This window comes from Lytechinus variegatus, chromosome 5 (assembly GCF_018143015.1).
Source record: "Lytechinus variegatus isolate NC3 chromosome 5, Lvar_3.0, whole genome shotgun sequence".
NCBI classification, from domain to species: Eukaryota; Metazoa; Echinodermata; class Echinoidea; order Temnopleuroida; family Toxopneustidae; genus Lytechinus; species Lytechinus variegatus.
Window position 1 is genome coordinate 27,873,495 of NC_054744.1, and position 27,106 is coordinate 27,900,600.

Below are 27,106 nucleotides of genomic sequence, written 5' to 3' on the forward strand. Positions count from 1 at the left end.
AATACACCCGGCAAAAATTTCTCCTATAAAAGGAGAAAAAGTCTGCAACGCAGACTAGAGCCCCGCACGACAAGGAGGGAAACCCCGCCCTATACTATAAGTACCTTGCGTGCGTGGCTCACTTCCTCTTTCTTTTGCCGGCGCCCGAACCTAACGGTTGTGTGGCGCTTACGCTCAGTTAGAGTTTCTATACACCCAAACAGTATAAGACTTTTCCCAAAAGTAGACAGAGGTCTCAGAACCCACGTCTCGGGACAAAAAGTAGACAGAGGTCTCAGAACCCACGTCTCATTACAAAAGTAGACAGAGGTCTCAGAACCCACGTCTCATAACAAAAAGTAGACAGAGGTCTCAGAACCCACGTCTCATTACAAAAGTAGACAGAGGTCTCAGAACCCACGTCTCATCACAGAAGTAGGCAGAGGTCTCGGTACCCACGCCTCATCCGATCCCACAGCCATAACCAGACGGAGGTACGTTTCAGGCCCCACGTCTATATTATCCACCATAATGAGCCAAACAACTGGATCGAAAGACTCTCCCCGTCAGGGCCCCAATCAAGCCAGTAATAACACTTCCCAGAACAATACGAAAGAGGATGGAGCTATGAAAGATGATGGAGGAAAGAAAACCCCCAATATAGCCAGGTCTAAACGAGGTACAGGGTTCAAAATCCCCCTCAAAGGAAAAGTCAAGACCCCCTCCCAGGCCAAACCCAAGGGGAAGACAGCTAAAACCCCTACTCCGGACGAATTAACCCTCGGGACGTCCGTCACCTTACTGGGAAAGATACCGAAGGTTAAGGGGGCCGAGTTTTCTATGGACGACTCGGATAAATTCGAGACGATTCCCGTCACCAAGAAAGCGAAGATGGGGGAATCAGGGAAGGACGTAAAAACGGGTTTTCATCCCCCTGACGACACGGACATTGCCTCGGCGGCATGGTTCATGAAGATGTTCCAGGCGGCGCAAAAATGTATGAACTTGTCGAATCAGCCGATTGCAGGCGACACCAGCGCCCCTACCAGATCAGCGGCGCAGACCAAAACTCTGCCCGACAGCCCAGGCGCCCCGACGCCGGACGGGCCGCTGAGGCGTGACGGAGTACCGGCGAAGCGGCCACGGCCAGGACAACGGGACATTGAAAGCCGTACTCGGGGGAGAAGCCCGAGTACCTGTCATGCTCCCTCTATTGATATAAATGAGGATGATTCAAACTCTGAATATGGCTACCATCGGCCCATAGCATCCCGCAAGCGAAAATGGGCAGACTCTTTGCTGTCTCAACTTTCCACTTCAGGATCAGAGAGACAGAGCATTGCTAGCGGTCGTTATGAGAAGGAGGGGGTTTCAGTGATTAGTGAGGGTTTTTCTTCAGCTATTTTTGCTTCCAGCCCCAGCTCTCGCCATGATAGCGTAGAAAGCAAGCCTGTTTCGGCTGCAGATTTGATTACGAAATACTGCCCCCAGCTTAAGGCAGATACTACCGACTCAGAGGAATCTAAGCCTATTTTCTGTCTCGATTCGGAGCTTGGGAGACAATCTGTCAACTCAGCTGCGGTGAAGCTTGACAAACCCTTCTCATCCTGCCTGAATTACCTTAATGACAGGGGAAGGGACTTACGTCCTACCAACAGAGTGGTTAAGAAGCACTTTCGCTTTGGGGAACGAGACTTTAAGCACGCTTTCAAGACTCCCACAGTCCCAGATGCAGCCTTTTGTGTTGGTGATGCTAAGGCTAAGAGATCGCGCTACTCTAATCAGAATCCACTCGGGTCACGTAGATTTAAGCGTATGGAGAGTCAGTTGACCTCTATTGACCAGGCAGCCAGGGCATCTATGCGCCTAGCAACCTATCACACATATCTTTTGACAGCCTTTCGGGAATCTGAGAGACTAGGTATCTCCCCAGAGGATCGCAGAGACATATGGGAGTGTGTTATGAAGATTGCAGAATACCAGTTTGAACAGGCGTCGAGAACGGCCATACTTTGCACGAGAGCAAGACGTTCACAGGTCATTGACCTACTTCAGATTGAAAAAAATGCTACTCGACTACTCGAAAGACTGCCAGCCTGGGGGGATGACCTTTTCAGTGGTCGTTTTCAGGAAGTTTTAGAATCTTCCATCTCTGCCTCTTCCACGGCTGATAAGACAGTGTACAGGTTGTCTTCACATTCTTATGGCCAACGTTCCTCCTCACGTCAGCAGGCCTCTGGGCCGAGTAACCAGCAACCGCAGGGCCCCCCACAACGCGAGGTCAGGGATAGGAGCCCCCAGACCAATCAAAGGACCCCTACACCCTTTCGGGGTCGACGCAGATTGTCCCGCGGTTCTCAGTACCCCCCTAAACACTTGTGACTCCTTGGCCGGACCGTTTTCCCCAGACTTACACGCCCCCGTAGGAGGAAGGCTCATTTTCTTTGCAAAAAATTGGAGCCTCATAACAAGAGACAAATTAATTCTCAGGATAGTGTGGGAGGGATATCGGGTCGAGATCGACCCAGATTATCGGGATGCGTTCGCACAATTAACCAAACCTCTGCCCTCCCCCACTCTCTCGAAACGAGAGAGGCTCTTTTAAGGGAAATCAACGAACTGGAGAGAAAGCGTGCAATTTCCAAGGTGCCCTCCAGCCGAAAGATTGTTTTGTCAAATGTCTTCCTAATTCGGAAACGGTCCGGAAAATTCAGGATGATCCTGAATCTAAAGAAACTAAACAGGTTCATCGAAAACAAGTCATTCAAGATGGAATGCCTCTCCAAGATCCTGCCCCTGCTTCGCCCCCACGAGTGGGCGGCATCTATAGACTTATCGGACGTGTATCTTCACGTTCCAATAGCAAGGTCCTCTCAGCATCTCCTAGGTTTCGCAATAGGAGGGAACACTTACCAGTACCAGGCCCTCCCTTTCGGCCTTCGCTCTGCTCCTCGCATCTTTACAAGGCTCGTCAGGGTAATTGCTGCAGAGCTAAGAAGAAGAGGGGAAAAATTTTTTTGCTATCTGGACGATTGGTTGATCCTCGCCCCCTCAGAACAAACCCTTCTCAGACACTTGAAGGTCACAATCGCGTTAACGTCAAATTTAGGCCTTCTCATAAACTGGGAAAAATCAAGATTGACTCCAACTCAGACTCCGGATTTCCTTGGAGCATTTATAGACATCCCGAGTCAGGTGGCAGCCCCCCTTCCCCTCCGGGTTCAGAGAATGAGAGCAGTCGCGGAGCAACTCCTGTCCAGTCGTCTCTCGACTGCGAAGACTTGGCAGATTTTTCTGGGACTCTTAGCAAGCTTAGTGAATACAGTTCCCCCTTGCAGACTGAGGATGAATTTTCACATAAACAGTTTGGAGATGATTGCGGTGCAGTTAGCCCTCCAACACTTTGCATCCGAGATAGTGGAAAAGTGTGTCCTGATAAAGTCAGACAACCAGACGTTGGTAACATATCACATAGCAGACTTCTTATCGAGGGGGCGCTATCTCCCCTCGGAATGGATGCTCCACGAGGCTGTGGCCAGGGAGATATTCAATCATTTCGGCAACCCACAGATAGATCTATTTGCCTCAACACTACCAGGGACCCAGCACTACTACCCCGAGCCCAACAAACTGAGGCTCACACTGTGGCCCATTACAGGGCAGCAGCAATCAAGGCTGGACTTTCTGAACGGGCTGCCAATTTCTCAGCAGAACGTTTACGGTCTTCCACACGATCAACCTACGACTCCAGACTCAGTCACTATGTGAGATGGTGTCGGCAGGCTAAGACTAATCCATGCAGGGCATCTGTAGGTGAGATTGCTGAATTTTTTATATCTTTGTATGACAAGAATTTGGCATGTAATACTATTCGGGGTTACAGGTCTGCCATAGCTGTCCTACACGAAGGCTTTGACAATGGTGAATCTGTTTCCTCGTCTATTTTTCTGTAAACATAATGCATCTTTGCGGGATTTAACCATAAAAACTGTTTTCCTTCTGGCAGCGGCTTCTGGTCAGAGGCGTAGCTCTATCCATGCTCTTACCACAGCTCCTGGGCATATTCGTTGGGAGAAAAACAAGATTAGACTTATTCCTCATGGCCGTTTTCTTGCTAAGATCCAACGGGAGTCCTCTCTCCCTCTTGAAATTGTTCTACCATCCATAAGTTCCTTTTCTTCAGTTAGGGAGGATAGATTTTGGTGCCCGGTAAGAGCATTAAAGAGAAATTCCAGTAGTTGCAGTAAACACTGATTTCATGAGACAGTCTGTAAAACAAGGCTTAATTGTCAGTATATCACCGAGGATCTAGATCTGGTACAGTTACATTAACTGAACTTTGTGAAATCTTGAAATCTACACTGAAAAATGTTCACACCGAAGATCCCCAACACAGATAAGCGCACGTGGGACAATTTATAATTATTGCTTAGGGCGTCGGGCCCGACGCCCTACCCGATTCCTGTGCTTATTTGCTGATTTCTCAGCAATTTCACAATTTCTTCCAGAATTCTTTGGCACATGCGTTTTATTTATACAAACAGACACTTTGGTGGTCATTTCATTGGATTCTGTACGAACTCATTTTGATATCGTTACCAAAACTAGCATTTACCTTTAAAATGGTATCTTGATAAGACTAAACAATTTCGTGCTTCCGATCAACTTTTTGTTAGTTTCATTCCCCTCACAGGGCTGTCTCGCCGGATACTATCTCTCGTTGGATTGTGGAGGCAGTGAAATCTGCTGGTGATCCAGTCATCATTCACCAGGAAGTTAGAGCCCATGACACAAGAGGATTGGCTGCTTCCTGGGCCTTATTCAAGGGCGTACCCATGGAGGATATAATGAAAGCGGCATATTGGTCCAACGCTAATACATTCACATCCTGCTACCTCTCGGATGTCCTCGGTGATGAATCAAAGTTTGCGAGGGCCACCCTGTCCGGTCCCCATCGCTAATCCAAGGTATGAGTTTAACTTTACAAGCTTGTCATTAGTATCTTGTATAATAGAATTGATCTGTAGGGCCTCTTGGCTTTGACCTTTGGCCTGACCACCTCCCATAGTTGTTTCCGTGGGAATCTGGCATTTAAGGGAATAGGTAAGTATGGCGTATCTGAAGTAGATTATGTTGTTCAGTAGTGAACACCATATCTACGAAGTAGCCATACTTACCTATGCTACCCTCCCACCTCCCCTCTTTCTGTATCTGAGGTTCGTTTGCCTAAGAAAGAGGAAGTGAGCCACGCACGCAAGGTACTTATAGTATAGGGCGGGGTTTCCCTCCTTGTCGTGCGGGGCTCTAGTCTGCGTTGCAGACTTTTTCTCCTTTTATAGGAGAAATTTTTGCCGGGTGTATTCGAGCGTGGCGATCGAATGGCATTTAAGGGAATAGGTAAGTATGGCTACTTCGTAGATATGGTGTTCACTACTGAACAACATAATCAGCGCTTATTTTGTTTATTTCTCAGCAATTACACCATTTCTTCCAGAATCCTTTGGCACATACTTTTCATTCATACAAATATACACTTGGGTGGTCATTATATTAGATTCCGTCAAAAGTCATTTTGAGATCGTTACCAAAACTGGAATTTATCTTTAATCGTAGGTTCTAGCTCTCTTCTTAACAAATTTGTATCTGCAAGATGCTCTAACCTGTTTTAGACCATTGCGAACATGAGTATGGTGTAGTGCGATGTCCGGGTTTGATGTTCTATTTTAGAGCCACTGCAGCTGGTTGTAGACAATCAGTTTCATACTTCCCATATAATTTACTTTTTCGTCATTGATTGAACATGGAAAGAGAATTATTACACTAAAATCTGTTCAAGTGAAAAGAAAGGGTCCCAATATAGGCCCCTGTGGTTATCTACATAAAAGAGTTATGTAAAGCATTTTCAATTCTTAAAACCCAGTGCGATCCTTCAAGCACCATGAAGTTAGGCTTCGATAGCAACATATCATGGGATAAAGTATCAAACATTTATTCGATATAAATCTTATGTACTATCGAGAAAAGAGGGAGCATTTTGATGGATAATGAAATGGAAGGCGGTGGATCTGAGGCTTCCTGCTTTGGATTTCTCTCCCCAAAGCGAATGTTGACGTAATTAAAAAAATAAAGTGTTTGTCCTTGAGCGGGATAGTAGCACCAAAATGTTCATGTTTGTGCGTACGTCCCACAAATCTGATTCACTTTGACTCACGATGTGAGTTTACGCACGGATAGCTATGTCTTCGGCGATGACAAATCACGGGATCTGAAGGTTTTGTGCTTAAAGTGCACTGCTTGTTGCGACTAGCCAACATTTCCCTTTACTTATCATCACACATTGATCAGAAGTGTACACATTCAAGTACTATGTCTTACCATAGCGATGCAACATCGCAAAGGGCTATTCATGGTTTCTAGCGGTATGCTGTCTGTTGATCATAACAAAACTTTTTTTTATAGATTTAGATATTAATTTGATATATTTAGATTTTTTACCGGTCATGCAATAAACCGTTGTGGTTAATAAATTGTAAGTAAATCTCTGTAAAAACAAAATTAAACAAAGTATTTAATATATTAAAAAAAAACATCTATTAGTTACTTGAGTGTTTAAAAAGTGAACATTGTTCAACTGTGAAGCAATAAATATCCCACATTGAATTTTCCTGTATAACATTTTGTTTGAGACTTACACAATACTTTATCAGTTTATATCATGATGTTAGGTAAGGGACCAGGTTGTATAAAACGTTTTTACTGTTAGATAAGCAGGACTTTTTATAGAATCCTTAAGGTTCTACATTAGCTTTTGTGCCGTAAAGTCAAGCCCGAACCGGAAGGAGGCAAGTGGTGGAATCGTGATTTTGGTAGTGTTCGGTTCCCTTTGTAAACGCAACTTTTCAGCGTTTCATTAATTTTATGCATTTTCAAAGATGTTGAAACGACGAAAAAGGGATCTGGCAAAAATGATTTAAAGACAAGTACCAGTCATGCCAGTTGTGGTAACGATCTCAAAATGAAAATGGGTTTGAATAGAATCGAATGAAATTACCACCAAAGTGATTGTATGTAGGCCTATAAATAAAAATATGTGCCAAATAGCTCTAGAAGAACATTCATAATTGCTGAGAAATTAGCAAAATAAGCACGGGATTCCATCATATGTCGGGTATTTTTCGAAGCAATACTAATGCACTGTCTCACATATGCTTTTCTGTATTGAATTATTGATTTGGGGCTAAGATTTCATGAATTTACAAAGATAAGTTTAGATTAATGTACCAGATCGAGATATATGATAATATTTTGACAATCAACCTTGATTTAGAAGACTTTCTCATTAATACTGTCTTTTACCTTTAAACTCTACCGTGGATTGAGATGAACGGGTTTGAAAACATTGTGTCCCAAGTTTAAAAAGAGCCAATTGAACCCAGCCTGGGTATATTAGAGAGCAAGACATTTCCTTCGATCTTGAACATGCTTATGAACGTGCCGACTTCCTTGTTATGACATGTGGTTTAGCGCAAACGGGATGTAGTAGGAGGGTCTGCGAGGGCGATAGGGGAAACTCACAAAAATACAGTGTGAATCATCGAGGTAGACTTGTTTTAAGTTTAGCATAAAGGAACAAGCTGTCAAGCTGTTAAGCTCCTCCGACCACCCCGAATCGAAAGAAGAAGGAATGTGCTTCGGGCATGGTCATACATACCTAATAATATTTGTCCTCGGAGTAAGTTATGATACACAATACAAAAATAATAATCCATACTGCAATATGTTGCAAGCACGCTTGATTTATATTTACACATGGACCCAGGCAGAAATACCTCTGCCCTTCTGAAAACAGACCGAAGAGTTTACGACCTATACAGGGGTGGTATTCTGAAATTGTCTTAAGTTTTCTTATAACTTTTCTTGTAACTCGGCAAGATAACAGCTCCCTAATATTTTCTTAAAGGACAAGTCTACCCCAACAAAAAATAGATTCAAATAAAAAAACAAAAATCCAACCAGCATAACACTGAAAATTTCATCAAAATCCTGTGCAAAAGAGGAAAGTTATATGACATTTTAAAGTTTCGCTTAATTTCACATAAGAGTTATATGCACATTCTGGCTGGTATGCAAATGAAGAGACTATGATATCATCCACTCACTATTTCTTTTGTATTTTATTATATGACATTATTGACATATAATGAAATATTCTAATTTTCTCCTCATTGTAAGTAATACAACGAATAATTCCTCCCTGAATATGTGGAATCAGCATTGTTTAATACCATTCAGTCAAGGTGGTCCTTTATTGTCAAATCTATAGAAAATTAAAGATTGTATAATTCAAACAATAAAAAGCAAAAGAAATGAGTGATGGACATCATCGACTGACTCATCTAGTTGTGCATATCACTGTTTTGTGAAAAATGAGCGAAACTTTTAAATTTTTATAACTTTCTTATTTTACATCCGATTTTAGTGAAATTTTCAGCACTATGCTTGTTTATTTTTCTCTATTTATTCAATTCAGCATTTTCCTGGAGTGGACTTGACCTCTAAATTGGTATTCTGAAATTGTCCTATCTCTGTAAGGACGTCCCCTATTTTATCGCTGGCACGTCCAATAATTTACCATCAACCAATCATTAAACTCTTTACTTGCTTAGGTCAACCAATAGCATTTCCTCTGAAAAAATAATTAAGCGCAATGTTGTCATGAGGCGTAATTACACTTGCTCCCCTTGTTGCTTATGCTTGTGCGCTACTGTGCTAAAAATACACGTGGCTGTTCTCCGAGTCATATTTTCTTTGAAAAGATTCATCAGCTCGAAGACCAATTTTTCATTGTTGAAAGTCTACCAATCCGTCTCTGTAATGTTTACGGAATGTCACATTTTGTAGAACAAGGCGTTCTTGCGGGATGCAGCAAAAAATTATTATTTTTGACCGATAAATATTGCATGCGCCACAAAGTTACAATCATGGTTATAGAGCCGATGCATACCGCGCGCCGTGGTCATGACATCACTTTGCAAACAGATTGTATTACATATCCATGTCGGTGTGATACGTTATTATTTCGACATGGCGACAAATCGATGGCACCTAAATTTATTGGGACGAGATCCGGTATATTCAGCTTGGTATGGTCGTAGGAATTGGGTTTTATTTAAGTTCTGTCAACAGGAGGGGGCGCTATTGATGAAGCGTATGAGCTGGGGTCTTGAATGTACTGGTGAAAGCATTCACCTCTTTATCAATCTTAACATAGGGAAACTTTTTCTAACCTAATGTTATGTGCATTTTTATCTCCTACTGATCTTCTCCTCCTCCTTCTTTTCTTCTTCTTCTTCTGTTTTCTTCTTCGTCTTCTTTTTTCCCTTCTTCTCTTTTTTTTCTTCCTTTTCTTTATTTTAATAGGGAGAGCAATAAGAGTCACGTGGTCAACATAGTGCAGTCAGATCTTTGTGGGAAGTTGCCCCAGTCGCTTGTCGAGTCTGCTCTACCAAACAATCTCATCGAGTTCTTTGTGGATTTAGATAAAGCACTGAAGAACGAATACTCATCAACAGGCGTTTAAGTTATCTTGCCAGTAACATTGACTTTGCAGCTTTTTGTTAGTTATTACTATATGATTTTGATGCATTGTTGGAATATAGCAGTATCTTTTAATATACATTATCATGATTATGTTCATATAAATATTAAAAGCGGAATCATCTGATAAAATTTATGGCACTCGTATTTATTCGATACGACGATCAAAATAAATTTAACAATGTAAATGATCAATTAAAAGTTTGATTCAAATCATTCCACTTTTAAAAATTGAATAAAATTCACTTAGAGTAAAGAGTGAATAACATTCACTAGATTGAGAGGGACTTCCACTGTCATGACTGTATAGCTGTTTAGTCAATTTCATCCTTTTAGCAAGTTATTTTTGTCAAACGTATGTTTTGGTACTAATGATTACTCTAAATTCACTCCATATTGAGTGATCCATGTCGTCACTAACACGGAGAGAGAGCTGAAATCACGTTTTTTTTTAGAGAGAGCACATTTCAACTTGGTATTTGTGTGAGCATCGATCTAGTGGTTCTGACTCTCGTCTTTCAAACAGAGGGTCGTGGGTTCGAATCCTCGAGGGTTTTCCTTCAGCAAGAAAACTTACCGATATTGTGTCGCACTCAACCCATGTGAGGTGAATGGGTACCTGGTTGTGTTTATTCCTTGAATGCACTGAGCGGTTACGAATAAGTCATAGCTCGAGCTATTCTGGATAATAATAGGAGCGCTTTGTGTCCTCGGGCAATAAGAGCTATATCAATCCAACTATTATGATTTAGAAAAAAAAAACTTTTTATTTAATTCAAAGAATTTTCGAATATCGAATATTGCATACTTTGTTTATTATACAATTATGAGCGATGAATGTAACACAATTTTATTTCGCTATGAATTAACTTTTCTCATTCTTTATTTGAAAAAATCCCAATTTAAACATGATGATATATATTGGAAAAGAGACTCGTGTAATTCATATGGCTTTGCTAAATTTTACTTCAAGGATTCCTTGTCGCTGGAGTAATACTGATAATTGTATTTTTTCTTGGATGTTTCGTAGAAAGAGTAACTGTTGTACTAAATAGAAATTAATAAGATGTGTGATGGTTTGTACTGATCCTAATGCATTTTTAAAAATTATGATTCAGAGCTTGAAGAAAAGAGATGACTAATCTTTGTGAGAAAAAGGGCGAATTTCAGATATTCATGACATCGTGTGTAAAATAGTGTTATGATCTCTTGCTGAGGTCCTAACTGGTACAAAATGAAAATGACAAATAAGCTGTACATTTAAATGACGGGGATAGCTATAAGCACCTAATTCATTTAATTCGTATAATGTCAAAAAAGTTATGTGTAGAAAAATGTGCAAATTTAGGAAGCTGAAAATTTCGATGAGTCTAAATATGATGCAGACACTATAGCAAACATCGAATTCATAGGTAAAAATAAATAATGCTGCAAATTTATTTTTTTATTATGATAAAAGTTAATTGTTTATTATTCACATAATTGTCGTTGCTTTCTCTGTGAAACTTGTGACAATGGTATATGCTTTGTCACTCTCTCCTTTGTAAACAATAAATGTAGAAAACCCGTTTATACTGAATAAATGTAAATATTTATAGTGGACTCACTCTAAAAATAAATATTGTTGAACGTGAATGAATAGCATAGTTCTAGTAGAAATGAAGTAAACTGTCGGTGAAAATAAATGTACACTAGTTAGTAAGTATATGAAAACTCAAACAAATTTTTAACACTCCCCCCCCCCCCCCATTACCCCGAACAAATATAATTGAACGACAAAATAAGAAAACATTTTTTCTATCGGGTTAAAATACATTTCAGACAATTGAATTTTATTCAAGCTCAAATAATGTTAGATCGTGTCATTTTTCCCATAAACATAATGTGTACTCGCTAAAACAAATTCCACATATATATATATATCAGCTATTAAGTGTATTGGTATGTTACCAATTCCTTAGCTAGGTCTTGGAGACCCCCAAACAGAGTACCGTTATACGATCTGCGAATCTGTCTATAAATGTCACCTGTCTCAAGTGGTCACTTGTTTCACTTTGGATGCCCTGATGGACTGAATATCAGTTTTCTTTACGGATGAAGTATACAATACTCGCATTTTATTTTCCTATCATTTTCCACTTAATATTCTACTTCAGATCAATTATTCTTCGCTTGTTTTCCCTTTAATTCTCATTTGTATGTCATATTGAGACAATTGTCCATTCATTTTCTTGATTTCCGGTACTGGCTTTGAACTCGTCATTGATTTTTTTTACAGCATTAGTAAACTGTACAACTTGTGGTCATTGATACTTTGTAAATGCGTTGTTTAAAGTTGTAACCATGGTAACGATGTTGTGATTTAGGACTCTCTCCTAGATCCTCTCAACGCGTAATTTCACGTTACTCAGCCCTAGGTTGCTGTAGTGTACAATATTGCACGTTTTTATTTCTGAAATGCGTGCAGTAGCATACAGCCATCCATTGCATTTTTGTGTGGGTGGGCATTGGGCCTCCATTCTACAGAACGGAGACCATTGAAATACCATTGAAACTTGAAAGACTTAAAATTGGCGAGGTCTTACAGCGGTCTTCAAGATCACTGAAAGTTTTCATTTCTGTGGAATGGATCAGAAAACCCCCTCAAAGAACTCTGAAAGACTCATGGATATTTCTTGTCTTAGATCTTTCAATGGTCTTTCAGAGATCTTTATGCAACAAGAGATCTTTCATAATTCTTTCCTTTGACTCTGCCTGGTCTTTAAATGATCTTTCAATGATCTCTCATGAGTCTTATAGTGATCTCTGCAATAATCTTGAGAGACTGCCGAAAGATCATTGAATGGAAGACTATTAAGACATTTGAAAGTTCATCGAAATACCGCTGAAAGACAGCTGAGAGATCACTGAAAGACTATTTTCCTGTAAGACCGTTGTAAGACTGTTTTGAACCGTTTCAAAAAGTTTTGGAGCTCATGAAGACCACGAAGACCACTGAAAGATTGGTCAGGACTCGTGTAAGACCTCAAAGACCACTGTAGGTTCATGGAGAGACCTCTGAAAGATCAACCAGAATTCATTATCTTTTCAAAGGTCTTTCAGCGGTCTTGTTCTCTGTGGAATGGGGGTTTAAAGGCGTGGGTGTGTGTGGTTTAGGGATTGATGCGCGTACTGCTATTAGAAAGGACAAGATATTATTCCATCTATCCGCTCTCGTTGCGAGCTATTACATACACAATCAGAATTTGCACGATAGCTCTCACAGCGTATTTAACTCGTGCGCATGTAAAATATAAAACGAGTTCAGGATGAAGCCAGAATAGAAGCGAAAGCACTAAAACCACCCGTTGGTGAATTTATCCTTCGCGACCTTCCAGAAGTTCTTGAAGAAGCACTTTTCAATTTGTTGGCCTCTTTCATTTGCGATCTTAGTCATTTTTCGGGGTTTTCGACCTTTTCTCAGCTTTGAATTCATGTTGTCGACCACCTTTATAAAACAAATAATGCACATGTTTATGTTTGTGATATGATGTACCTATACCCCGAGCCTATATCCTCCATTGCACCCCATCGCCGTTAACCTTAAGGACCATCTGTTAAGCTCCTCCGACCATATTTTAAACCATAGTGTCGGTACACTGTATTCATTAGTTGTATCTATTTAGCTTTAAAAGCTAGTCGCTATTATTAAAAATACTCTCGTACTGTAAAACTTGTATATTATGCTATTGCTAATTGTCATGTTGAAAGAAAAAGATATGTAAGACATATGAAATCTTTGTGTATATAATTATGATCCACGAACTATTTGTATCGTAACCTGTTGATTCAAAGTTGCATCACTAGATGTGCTTCATAATGTCTGTTGACAACGATAATAAACGAATATATTGTTCAGTCGCTGACACCCAAGGCTAAGCTTGTATTTTCTTGGTGTGTGTGTTTGTTGCTGTAACCGCTTCGTCTTAACTGAATGAATGACATAATGATTTTTTGTGTCTTTTATGTAATTATTATTGTCCGTGATCGTGCATAAAAAACACGATATTATTATACGGGCAACAAGTATAAATCAAACACACACATAAAGGACAAGTCCTTTCAAACAAAAAAGTTGATTGATTAAAAACAGAAAAATCCCACAAGCATAACTCTGAAAATTTCAACAAAGTCGGATGTAAAAAAGGAAAGTTATGACATTTTAAAATTTTGCTTAATTTCACAAACTTATGCACATCCTGGTCGGTATGCAAATGAGGAGACTGATGATGTCATCCACTTACTACTTCTTTTGTATTGTATTATATAAAATATGAAATATTTTAATTTTCTCCTCATTGCCAAGTGAAACAACGATTAATTCCTCCCTGAACATATGGAATGAGCGTTGTTTAATACTATACAATTCAGTCAAGTTGGTCCTTGTCAAATATGTAAAAAATGAAATATATAATTCAAACAATACAAAAAAAAGGAATAGTGAGTGAAGGACATCATCGAATGTCTCATTTGCATGTCACCAAATTGTGTATATCACTGCTTTGTGAAAAATAAGCGAAACTTTAAAATATCATAACTTTCTTATTTTACACCCGATTTTGATGAAATATTCAGTGTTATGCTTGTTTGATTTTTCCTTATCGTTTCAAATCAACTTTTTTCTGGGATGGACTCAACCTTTAAAATGTTGGGAAATATACTGTCCACTGTGTTTGGAAATGTATGTTGATGAAAATATGTATATGTATTCTGGGCAATTATTATCCAATTGAGCAAATTTATTAGTTTTTATTACCCAATTTGGACAGATTTATAGCAATAAGTTGTGAGGACAGTATTTGCTGCCATGGGTTGGTTAAAAAGTTGGGCCTTTTTTACCAACTACTTCAAGAGTACGTAATTACGCAGGAGCAATTAATTTGGTTTGATGTACTCAACATGATTAATGTGTCAATATTTCTGCCCTTTTGCAGCAAGCCACTATTTCTACATCTACAGGGCCGGTGTTCGATCAAGCACTGGCGAACGGGGGGGGGGGTGACAGGGTTTAACTTAACCTAGGCTCATATAATTTGGTGTGTATAAGGCTATCGATTTTGAAGTAAAAAGGTCAAATTAGGTGAAGGTCACAGTGACATGTTTTCATCTTACTCTTCTGCAGTCCTTTTAAACCAGATAACTTCAGTTCAACTTAACCTGTAGGCTCATATAATTTGGTGATACCATGATGGATCACAGAAAGCCTAATAATTTTTAGGTCAAAGGCCAAGGTCACAGTTACATGCTTTCATCTTTCCCTTCTGCGGTCCTTGTAAACGCGATAACTTCAGTTTAACTTAATACCTAGTCCTATACACTGCAAAAATACGGTGTTGATTCAACACCAGCCCGGAATCTACACCAGATAAGTATTAAAACAACACCAGTTTGGATGATCAAACCGATGTTTTTTTTATACTAATCGGTGTTGTATAAACACCTATCTGGTGTTAGACCAAAACGAAACTGGTGATACTTCTCTGGTGCATGTGGACATAATATTCCGGGCTGGTGTTAAATCAACACCAGAGTTTTTGGAGATGTATTTGTAATAGTTGTATTTGGTGTGTATGATACCACCATGGACCCTAATAATTGTGTCGATTTTGAGGTCAGAAAGTCAAAGGTGAAGTCGCCACCTTCCACTTTTCCTGCTTAACCAATAACTCCATTTTCAGCGTTTCAGGCGAGCGTATTATGTGCTCGCCTTACCGACACTCTTCTTATAGTATCGAACTATTAATTTACCTTGATAAACAACTTGTAAGTATTATTTGAGGTGCTTAAAATTAATGTACGTTTTCCCGTGCTTATATTCCGCTTTTAAAGAGAACAGAATGCATAGGAACTGTGTCTCTAAGATTCATTTCTTTCTTTCGTTTTTTCTTTCGTTTTTTCTTTCTTTCTCTCTCTTTTTTTTTCTTCTTCTTTTTCGTCTTCTTGTATTATTATGATACTTTTTCTTCTTATTCTTCTAAAGTGCGACCCAGAAAAAAAAGGAAACTTGGATTCCCTTATCTTTTTTTTCTTCAGAGGCAAATGACATTTCATTTACATCATCAAACAATTCAATTATTCCTCTTCCCTTTGATACCTAACGAACATTGCACGCATTGATGAGCAAGGCGAGTTTGAAAGTTTAATGTCAAAATCAGGTTGAGCAGAGAAAATTGACAAGATAGGTCCATCATTCGACAACTGTGCTTTTTCGACGATTGGCTCATAATTTCTTTTGCATTCCTTGATATGTCTCTCTCACTGACCCCTGAAATGAAAGTGTATTCAGATTAACACGTGTTTTTCTGTGCAAATTCTTTCTGATGTACATTAGGCCTCACTTTTTATCATTTTAATCTGCCATGCATAAATGATTTCCTAAGCTGTTTGTCTCAAATTAAAGATAATATTCCACTAATATTAAAATTACCATAATAATCAAATTCATAGTATATACATGTTTAAAATTAGTGTGAAATCTATATCTAAAAACGAGTTTCCCTTTTTGTTGGACGCACCGTACATGCTGTATAACAGCTAGGCCTGCTTCGTAAAGTTATAAACGAGAATGCACCAGAAATGCGTAGCGTAATTAGGTGGTCTGTCATGAATATGACAGATCACCTATTATATTCGTCAGATTTTACTTTATTTTTATTGCCAAATTTTGTTCCCAGGTTATCTCAAAATCGGGCCTGTCAAATTTCTTGATTTTCATGTCATGTATGGATATTATTGTGGAATCGCGAAACGAAACTTTTCAAGGTCATCAAATCGTGATGACGTCATCTAGGCGCCATTTTGTAAAATTAAATTATTGATCATATCATCGCAACTAATCATCATAAATCATTCATATTTGCATCATATCAAGTTCAGATGACAGGTCATCAGGACATGTCAACAGAGGTCATGCAAAGGTCACGACGCGCACGTACGCGCGCGTCAAAATTTTAAAATTTTCCAAATCAACCGTGGTCAAGTTTGGGTACGTTTCAGGCCATTTTGAGCATGTCACGAATTTGCGCGCGCACAGGTATGCGTGCGCGTTCTTGCTCCTACCATCGCTATGCCTCTTCGAGTCGTCATTTATTTTGTGTCTGTCCATCGTCCATGATCTTCTGATTAATTTGATACCTCATTCAGCCTCTTACGACCAATAATACGCAAATGCGCGTCAATTCAAATGTGCATTACACGCGCGTGCAAACTCGCAAAATAAGTCAAAAGTGGGCAAAAATATGCCTATATAAAATTCACTGTAGCTCTTCAAGGAGTCCGTTGACCCCCAATTTTTCCTCACTCTTGGATATAGTAAATATCTCATTGGGAGACTGCGTAATTACCACAAAATTACGTTAAAAATGAAAATTACACATTTTCGCAATATACGTCAATGTATTTATAGATATTTGACCGTATCTTTTTTTATTAGTGGTCAGTTTTCTCTCAAATTTTGATATGATGTATTCGAAACAATTCTCTACAAATAACGTGTGTATAATTTTCACTTTCGACCGCAGTATCAATGTTTTGTGACCTGTTTAAGTTTTTGCAAAATTTTTCTGGGCCTAATTTTTGAGAATTTTTTAAAGAAAATGTTTTATTAATCAATTTTACGGTCTTCCTGTAAGTTTCAAGCCCACTGGTTTTGCGCTTTTTCATGTACGACATTTTTCGTATTTTTTCCGGAACTCTTTAAGAGGTAATTTTAACATTGTAAAACATCATTTATGTATTTTCTGAGTAAACGCTACAATATTGAAACGCTATTTAATGGAAAAATTTCATACATTTTGTGGAAATTCCCGGATTTTTTTTGTTGTGGTCATTTCTATTGAATATAATGTATAACAAATTTGCAGGTACCTTATATGAAATTAAAAAAAATTGTGCAATTTCGTTAATTTTGCGGGAAAATTGCTTGTATTTTAATCTTTTACCTTACCCTTTTTCACTAAAAATCATCACGAAAGAATTTTCAAGTAAATTTCAGTCATACTCAATTAATCAATGGATATTGAAAATTCTTGACGGTAAAAATGTGAAATTTTTAGAAATTTTCAGAATTGTGCAAACTTTTACAACAAAATTCTACGTCATTCTTTCATAGAAAACATCGCTGATCAGTTTTTAAGTGAATGCTGGGAAACTGAAGCATTGTGATTCAGAAATTTCTAATTAAAATGATAGAAATTTAGAAGAAATTTTGAACAAAAGTATTAAACATATTTTAGTTTTAAAAAAGTATCACCTATGAATTTTCATGTATTCTGTGAAATTTATACCCACTAAAATTGTAAAAATTCTTGCTTGAAATCTTGAAAAAAGTGCTAACAGTACAAAGGGTTTTTAAAAAGATTTTGCACAAAAAACCATAAAACTGTTGATTAAAAATTAGCTGCTGTGGAAATTAAGATTAAGGCGCCTTTCATTGCACAATTTTAAAATGTCAAATTTGGTAAAAATCGTCTGAAATTTTTGAGGAGTTTTTAAGGCGTTTTACGTGCTCCAAACTTCATTTCATATTTACCGTATTGTATTATCACCACCATCATTATAATCATCACGATTGTCATCACCACATTAATAATCACATATAGGAATGGTCTAAATTTAGTCCTATGATGTCTATGATCAAGATTATCAATCATATCTAAGTAATTCATTTCATACAACATTAGCCGACACTGAATGAAAATTCATGACAGACCACCTAATTCGTCCTCATGACGAATTAAAATCTAGTTAAAGTTTGTGTTTTTAAGAGAACTTAGATTTCATATGGTTGTAATATTATTTTCTTGCCATATGGGACCAGGAGAGATCCCCAATCCTTTTGCTCTCCGCTTTACTTTGTTCTCCCTTTCACTTTGCCCCCCCCCCCTCGGTCCATTGTAGGCCCCGACATATTGAATAACGCAAATTGGGAAAATTACATTATATATTCATAAAACAATATTATATAGGCTAAGCCAAGTTTAGTTTGATAATTGAGCCATTGAAGATCACCCCCCCCCCCGCACCATCATGATTTTTATCACTAAATACACAATAATCGTAAATATAGACAATGCATATACATTCAGGGGCGTGCACTTGCTCACCATGCTCACCGCAGCTATATATAGCTCTCTTGCGAAGTGCTGCGCAAGGTTATTTTTTTAAGGATATTTTATTGTATTCTCTCAAATAGAAATACTCTTTCACATTTCATGAACAGGTTGTACGAATTATTTGAAACATGATTATAAATTATACAACAAATCCATATCCCATATAATTATACAAATTTACATCAAACTTCAAAGATACCGGATATTAATACTGACAATTACTAGTATGCGTTTCAACAATTACAAAATGAAATATTAACAAAATGATAACATAAGAATTATTAATAATACAAGTTACCGGGCTCATTCTATGCCACTCTTTTATTCATGTAATGTTCTACAAATCCATGATCTTTATGCATTTAACCTTGGAATATTTATGTTTCAACTCTCAAGAAAAGAATTACCTACCACTCATCTTCTCTATTTAGAAGGAATGATGAGATTCACAGCTATCCTATATACTCGTCAAAGTCATTATCATCATATACTCGAACAGCTTTTTCACATAAAACAATTATTGTCACAGGTCCATTATTTAGGAATGATCTACTAACCGACTTTAAAGATTGCATATACTTTTAAACGTAAATTGAACATTTATATTTTAAACAAATATTATCTAAATGACAATTCATCGGCTCCCTAGTACGTGTTCCTCTTAACTATTGTCAGTCCACCTCCCTTTTTTTTTCTTCTTTTTGTCTCCTTCTTTCTCTCGTTTTGGGGAAATATTTTTTCTCTCTCTTTCTCTTTCTTTTCTTGTAACATACTGATATCAAAACAAGTTGACAATTACTAATAATTTTGTTAAAAGGGAAACTATAAATTACAAGCTCTCCTTTTTAAATAGTTTGCCCTTCATATCCTCATCTTATTGATATATCTGACTCAAATCCGAACGTTCAATTGTATATTTGTCTCATTTATTATGAATTATGGTGATGTACTGTATTATTTTAGTACTAATGATTTACCGTCTTTCGATGGACGTTACATTCAATTTGATATTTTATGATATATAAAAATAAACCAAACTGAAATGAACTGAATGATCAGGTATAGAGCACCCTCCCCTTTATGCCTCCTGCCTACGCATTTTTTCATCAGTGCTTTTTATCTGCAAGAAAAAAAATAAGAGAAACACATGTGTTTTTGTTGGTTTTTTTGTCTCTCGCTCTGCCTCTCTCTCCCTATATATTCCTTTGATTTAGATTTTCTAATTTCCTTAAATGTATAGACATCATGCCCCATGCCTCTATCTAAAGCCAGCCTTTTTTCTTCCCATTCTTCTTTTTAACCCTAAATAGACTATGGGCTATTTCGACGCCTAAGAAGACTGGGGGGGGGGGCTGATCGCGACAAAAATTGGCACACGCGTTACCCATGGCATTATTTACAAAACTATAACATCAAATTCTGCAAAAAATCTCATGTCTCATTAATTATGCTAATTTATGCGTAAAATCATAAGTTTGCTCTAATTAATAAAATAATGCCCTTGAAATGCTAATTTTGGTTTCGCATACTCTAGATAGGCATCTGATCAAATTGATTTTTTAAAAAAATTCAAAATCACATTTATTTTCTTATGTATTCTATTGTTTCTAAATTTCTTATGTATTTCTTTGTTTTTCGACTTTTTGTTTTTTATTGTTTTTTTCAATGGAAATTGTCGGGGACTTTATTTTGACCATAAGAAAATAAAATTAATTGATTTTAAGCAGTAAAAGGAAAAATAATGAAACATTTATGAAATTTGGCTAAGTACACTATTTGCATTGGATTTGTACACAAATTCACGTTTTTGAGTAATTTTGGGTCTGCATGCACTTACGAAATATTGCGTAATTTTGGAACCGCGTACCCGCGGCCGGGGGTCACAATTTTGGTCTCAAAAGTTGCGCGAGACTTAAAAGTAAAAAGTCAGCGAGCGACGCGGTCAAAAAAATTTGCGCGGCGGATTAGTAGTGCGAAAAATGTCGAGGGGGGGGGGGCTGAATCAGCCCCCAGTCTTTTTATGGTAAATGTCCTTGTAATTTAATCCATGGTTATGAGTGCGCCCCCCCCCACCCTTTAAGATTATTATTTATTAAAATTATTATTATTCACGAACATTACAAAGTGATTGAATAACTGACGTTTCTTTCCTTCTTCCTTTAGGGCTACACACATTTCATCCCCAAATTAAATGACCGATATATATATAAAACCAAACATCTCCTTACAATTATTCCAAACCAAACAAGCATATTCACATTCCAAAAATAGATGGTGATATGCATGTTTCCTCTTTTTTTATTTTTTTTTAAAGTAACATCAAATTTTATTTTCGCGGCGAGATTTTAAAACGGAACAACTTAAGTGTTGACTTGTATTGCCGTGCAACATTTTAAATGAAGTCTCTTAATTTGCTGTTCAAAGTAAATTGTCTTGGTCTCATGAAAATATGTTCAATCTTTTCACAAGAAAAACCATATTTTTTTTTTTAACTTTTTCGAAAACACCCGGTAATGTGAAGTTACATTTCATAAAATCTAAATAAACATTTTTATATCATCTAAATTGATAAAAATTCTGTTTTTCTACAGAACCATTTCATCCATTCCATTCCTTGTTTTTATTTGGCAATAAGTCATGATTGACTATTTTTGCCACTCACTGTATAAAGAGAAGCGTAACAATTTTATTCATTATTATTATATTCATTTTTTTATCTTTGTTTTTTCCCCTTTTTTATATTTATTCTTTTTCTTCTATGAAAAAACGAACAAAACAAAACATTTAATACATATAAGAAGAAAAAAACGATATAAGTTCGATTATCGACGATCTATGTAATATTATATAAGAGAAAATCATTCTAACATGAGGGCTAACATTTTAACAAGTTTTCCCGGTACTTTGAATTCTCAGTGTTAGACCAAGCATCATTTGTGATATATTCAGTTTTTTATATTCGATATTTCTTCCCTATAGCCTCTTGCGATCTGTTTTCATGATTTTTTTTCCAGCTGACTGGAATAGCTATATAAAAAATTATCAATTTTCTTTATCAAATGAAAATATCACTTATGTTTAATCACTGTCTGACTCTTTGGAAGTATGAAAATGATCTTGATTTTCCATCATAATCCATAACAATCAATCTGTAAATCACTAAATGTGTTTTTAGTTTTCATATAATTTTTGGTCAAACATGCATTTCCCTTCAATTCGTACAAATTTATTGTTAAAAAATACCTTATTTCCTTTCAAGGTTTCAGATTTAAATCGAAAGTCCTTCTTATCCATCCATACAAGTCTATATGAATTTGCGGCCTTAGAGATAAATATCTCCAATCTATCTCGTTAATTCTCGACTCGACTCGCGATCGATCGATCGCTCATCAGCTGAGCTGTTTTAACGAAGATGGCGACTTCCATGGGCAGCAATGGGGCTACGCCTTCCGCGAGCAGGATGCCTGATTTCTCAATTTTGAAGCAGTTATCGAGAGAACATTTAGGTCACCTTCTTGAGTCAGTAAGTTTGATTATTGCATTTATTCTATTCGACGTGAAGACGACTAAAAAAAATATACAAATAACAGAATAAAGTTTGTTTAGGCTATAACACCAATTGCAGTGAATGGGACTGTAGTAAAAATTAGTTGATGGGTGTCCAGACAGGTTGTGTGTATGGACAGTCGATTTTAAACAGCCAAGTGAAAAAGCTCACAATTAAAATCTCTTAAATGTTTTAGTTGGGGCACTCAGTATTATAATGCATAGTCACTGGGCATTGTGGCGTGCGCCTGTGGGGAAGTTACAAATTGATGCAGAGGTTCGAGCCCTGGTCACGTCTTTCGGATGGTGATGTTAAAGGTCGGTCTCAGACGTAAAGAATCATATCTGATTGATACACATCTGACAAAACTCAAATACACACACACACACACACAATATGTGCCGCGGAGGGGACCCCTATTTTGCCCCTATTTTTACATTCAAATTTCCGTTCCAAATAATGTAGGTATGTGACAAAAAAAATGAAAATCCTCAAATCTCAATGAATTTGGTATAGTGAGTGATTGTATTACCGACCGGCCTTGTATTACCGAACGCGCGCATCATATGCGTCAGAAAATAATCAAATACGCTCAAACCTTTGCAACTTCCTTCCAAAGGGAACTTAAATAGAAAAATGATGAAAAATTATCAAAAACACAATTTCGAAGTCTTTATATCCTCAAAACAATAAAATATGGTCAAAATTGCTCATCAGTGACTTTGTTGTTTTCCCAACTTTTCCCATAGAAAACACACGTTCGGTAATACGATACCTTTTCAAGTGACCAAAATATTTCACTTGCGAAGAGGGGTCCGATTGGAAGCTGATGTCGTAAAAATGAAAAACAATTTCGGCAAAATTTCTGCATGTTTATATGTTGTAGGTATTTGTGTATTTATGGTGAAAGTTTGGTGAATTTTATTGGAATAATGTGTTTGATATGATCAAATTCATGAAAAGTGTTCGGTAATACGATCCACTACCATATCATTTGAAAGCCCTTATTGACCTTTCAAATGGTACCAAGAACTCAAATTTTCATCAAGAAATTATAAAGTTATTCCAGTTTAATTTAATTGCATGCAATTCATGTATCAAGAAGGAAACATAAAAATTAAGCTTTAATATATGCATTCCTTAGATATGTATGATTACAACAAAGGCCCTGTTCGAACACTTTTTTTAATGAAAAATAAGTTCATATTCTAGCGTGAAATCACTGCACATACATGTAAATAAAGCTCTGAACAGTAACAAAAACAGGCATCAAAGCTCCAAACACTCAAAACAAGAGAACAAAAGTGACATAAAAACTTATACAAATCCCATCCCCATTTCAACTTATGAACACGCCCCCCCCCCCCTTCTTGAAAACAAAAATAATAATTATAGTAAAATAGAAAAAAAAATGAATAACATAGACAAAAAAATAGACAATAGAGCCATGTGGAAGTGAAATATTTCCTCTGAGTTTTCATGTATTTTAATCATGGGCGGAAATTGGCCCCAAAGGTAGGGGGACGCTGGCATCGGCGGCGAAAGCCAACAATTTTAGGGGGGACCACCACCAAATTATTTTGATAATCAAAAAAATACACCAAAGGTTATCAACCAAAAATTATAGGGGGGACGCAGAAAACTAAATTTGACAAGCAAAAAAAGAAAAGAAAAAAAAAGGTTATCAAAAAAAAAAAATTGGGGTGGGGGGATCGTCCCCCACCTCAAATTAAGGGCGGGGGGGTACACTTCCCCCAGCTTTCGCCGCCTATGGATGCTGGCAACTCTGACAAGTTAAAAAAAAAGTTTATCCCCAAACTGTTGTAAGGTCATTTTAACCCCAAAAAGTTTGACCAAAAAAGAAAGAAAAAAAATGTATTATTGTTACATGTCCCCCTATTATTTTGGGTAGGGGGACGTGTCCCCCTGGGATTTCCACCCATGATTTTAATTTTAGAAAAGTCAACATTGATATTCCACTGACTGTCAAAAGCAAATCCAGTTTCCAAATGAAACGATAATCAACCACCTCGACTCTTGACTTGAGTCACATAACCTTGGGATGATAAAATCTTTCTGTGACAAATGTATGTATTAAAATCAATATCAGAATAATTATCTACGGTATAATGACAGAGATTTCCCAAAAAAGGCACAACATTATCACTAGTTCAATCCAGCATGAACGACTCACTATCGACCGCTCCCATCACCCTGCCAACCGCAGGCGCATCGGGCAGCTCGACTGCCGAGAGACCGGCTGTGACAAGGGTAGCTGGCATCTCTTATATCTGGACTGCGCAATGTCAGAATGGTATGATTTTGGATTTTTTGATAATGTTAATATATTTAAAGTCAATTCTTATACCTAATCGGAACGTTCTTTTACTTACCATAAAAAAATTTCGAACATTTACGCGTCCAAAAATTTGATGAACTTTCAAGCTCCGATATCCACACTTTACAGGCGAGTATCCACATTGAAACTTATATGTACAGAAAGTGCACATCTTCAACTGTCTGTTAAAAGGCACGAGATTGCATCTACTATGTGCGCATGCGCATTAAACCCCATTTTCGATGAGCCGCCCAGACAGAGGCGATGCCACTCGCAGCAAAACCCGCATGAAAACCATACCACCAAAACCAGCGCTCGCGATGCCCCGTATTCGCACATACTTAAATAATGCATAGCATATTTTTGTCTTCTTGAGAAAAAGAACAAAGAAAGCCGCTCCCATTGCATTTTCTTCTTGTCGAGAAAAAAGAAGAAAGAAATCCACCCCAAACTGAAATTTAAAGCTTCGCATATTTTCTGATACGCTGTTCCGGTCAAATTGATCTGCTACAATGAGCCGCAATTTTGGTGAAAAGCGGCCACAGAGCGCTGTAGCTGTTTGACCATCGCCTCTGCGTTAACGTTAGCGCACTCTGCGCCCTACCTCGAGCGAAGTTCGTGCAGACTCCACTTCACTACTGTTACACTACGCTCCACCTACATGTACCCGAACTTCTAGACCGTGAACTCGATCTGATATTCCGAGTGACAAAGGTGGGATTTTATGGGGAACAAATATAAAATTCATGCAACATCACGATCTTTAAAAACAATTAGACTAATATTCTTACTTTACACAAAGTTTCACTTCTTTTCCATGCTTCTATCATTCTCAAATTTGGGGATTTAGAGCCATCATGAAGTTTCTCACACATATAAATAATTCGCTGCCGATTTCAAAACATCGCATGCGCGAGGGTCCGAGCTCAGACCCGGTAAATTGCGCATATTTCATCTGCATGCAATGTTTTGAAATTGGCAGCGAATTATTTATATGTGGTATTTTGCTGACTCACTGATACAAATGTACTGATAAGGATACAAAAATTTATCACATTTCCAAAGATCTAGATGTAGATCTAAATTTAAGTAACATGACCATTAATTTGTACACTTCCAAAATCATAAACTCAGTCTCCTATGCTCTCATGTACATTCAATCTCCTAAGCTCTCCTTACTTTAATTAAACTGAAGATAGGGTGACCACAGAATAAATTAGAAGTTAATACGATGAAGTCCAGATCAGCACTGCTTTTACTTTCCAATCCAATCTTTTGGGAAGTTCTGCCAATGTACCCACATTGGATAATCATAGAAATCAACCAATCAAATACAAGGTAAATAGTATGAACTATAAAATGAACTAACCCTGTTTAAAAATAAGAACAAATCAGAGAATAGAGAAGGGTGATCATGAGTTAAACTGAATCCAAATGAGAAATAAACAATAAGACCATGGAGGGGAAAGCTAATGGAAAACCAGGAAGCATGACTGAGGGAAACTGAATGAAAGAATGAAATGCAATGAACCTGTGTTGCTATGTGAGATGTATTGTGGAGATGGAATGAAAGATGAGATCATGACAATGTATGTGGATTGTGAGGATGGAAAGAAGGATGAGATGAGTTGGAATGGAAATAAACATGTTGAATGTAAACAATAAAGTATGGAAAGCCAAATGAAAGAGTACAGATTAAATAAACGCAGCAAAATTTACTGAAATCGGCAGCCAATTATTTATATGTGGTATTTTGCTGACTCACCGATACAAATGTACTGATAAGGATACACAAAATTTTCACATTTCCAAAGATCTAGATCTACATAGAATGATAAATATAAATCTCTGAAAAATGGCAAATTTTATAAACAGCTTGCATTTAGACTTCAATGTCATGTCATATAAATAATGTCTCATGTGTATGATGCTGCCTCATTCTAACACTACAGTTAGTATTCAACCTCTCATATTCGGTTATGACATTGGAATGTAAAGTTACTCCCACTTTATCATTACAAAACTAGATTCTAGATCTACATGCAACTTGATCGTTGCTAGTGCAGTTTCGTACCCTGGCTTTGACTGTAGAATGCGGCCGCACAGGCCAGTAAACTTACCTAAACTTTCTCATGTAAATGCCTTAATATTATTACTGGCAGCTAGACTGGACCATTGTGGCATTGATCTAGTGTAGAGTCAAAGAAGCTGCGCCTGCAATGTTCAGCAACACCTGGGATCTCCAAAAAGTTATGGAACATTTGTTGCAAATATCATCACGGTCTGTTGTCTTCAGTTCGGTCTAGGCCAACAGTACTTTTCCCTCTCCAAACAAATTCTGTTGCAGACTTGGCCAGTGATCTGGTCTATGATATAACGTTACAAGAAGATGATTCAAGCTACATGTTGAAAATTGAGAAATCCTGCTCAGTCATTTCACTTTCAAAGTTGTACTTGGTTGAGTAAACTTTGATTTATATCATGTAAAAGTAT

The 27,106-nt window shown here is 37.5% G+C and overlaps 3 protein-coding genes across 5 annotated transcripts in view; all 3 read left to right on the forward strand.

Annotated features, from left to right (window-relative positions):
- LOC121415392 (stAR-related lipid transfer protein 5-like) overlaps nucleotides 1-10,455 on the forward strand; it is a 63,111-nt gene extending 52,656 nt beyond the window's left edge. Inside the window, exon 7 of the mRNA XM_041608591.1 lies at nucleotides 9,400-10,455. Within this exon, the coding sequence (XP_041464525.1) occupies nucleotides 9,400-9,559 (160 nt within the window). The 3' untranslated portion in view covers nucleotides 9,560-10,455. The remainder of the gene's footprint in view (nucleotides 1-9,399) is intronic.
- Nucleotides 332-5,417, forward strand: LOC121415861. Of its 2 annotated transcripts, none has more exons than XM_041609236.1 (2): nucleotides 332-3,792; nucleotides 4,656-5,417. In XM_041609236.1, the coding sequence occupies exon 1, from the start codon at nucleotides 511-513 to the stop codon at nucleotides 2,359-2,361; it is 1,851 nt and encodes a 616-aa protein (XP_041465170.1). In that variant the 5' UTR covers nucleotides 332-510; the 3' UTR covers nucleotides 2,362-3,792; nucleotides 4,656-5,417. The 2 variants fall into 2 exon arrangements, with proteins under 2 accessions (XP_041465170.1, XP_041465169.1); XM_041609235.1 differs by having other exon boundaries at nucleotides 4,673-5,417.
- Nucleotides 10,456-22,103: 11,648 nt separating the features above from the next.
- Nucleotides 22,104-27,106, forward strand: part of LOC121415862 (vacuolar protein sorting-associated protein 33B-like) — a 33,570-nt gene continuing 28,567 nt past the window's right edge. For both annotated transcript variants that reach the window (XM_041609237.1, XM_041609238.1), the window contains exon 1: nucleotides 22,104-22,251. In XM_041609237.1, the coding sequence (XP_041465171.1) occupies nucleotides 22,141-22,251 (111 nt within the window). In that variant the 5' untranslated portion in view covers nucleotides 22,104-22,140. The remainder of the gene's footprint in view (nucleotides 22,252-27,106) is intronic.

What these genes read in the sequence shown, in the direction of transcription:
- LOC121415861 (XM_041609236.1), top strand. Translation starts at nt 511, where the DNA reads ATGAGCCAAACAACTGGATCGAAAGACTCTCCCCGTCAGGGCCCCAAT.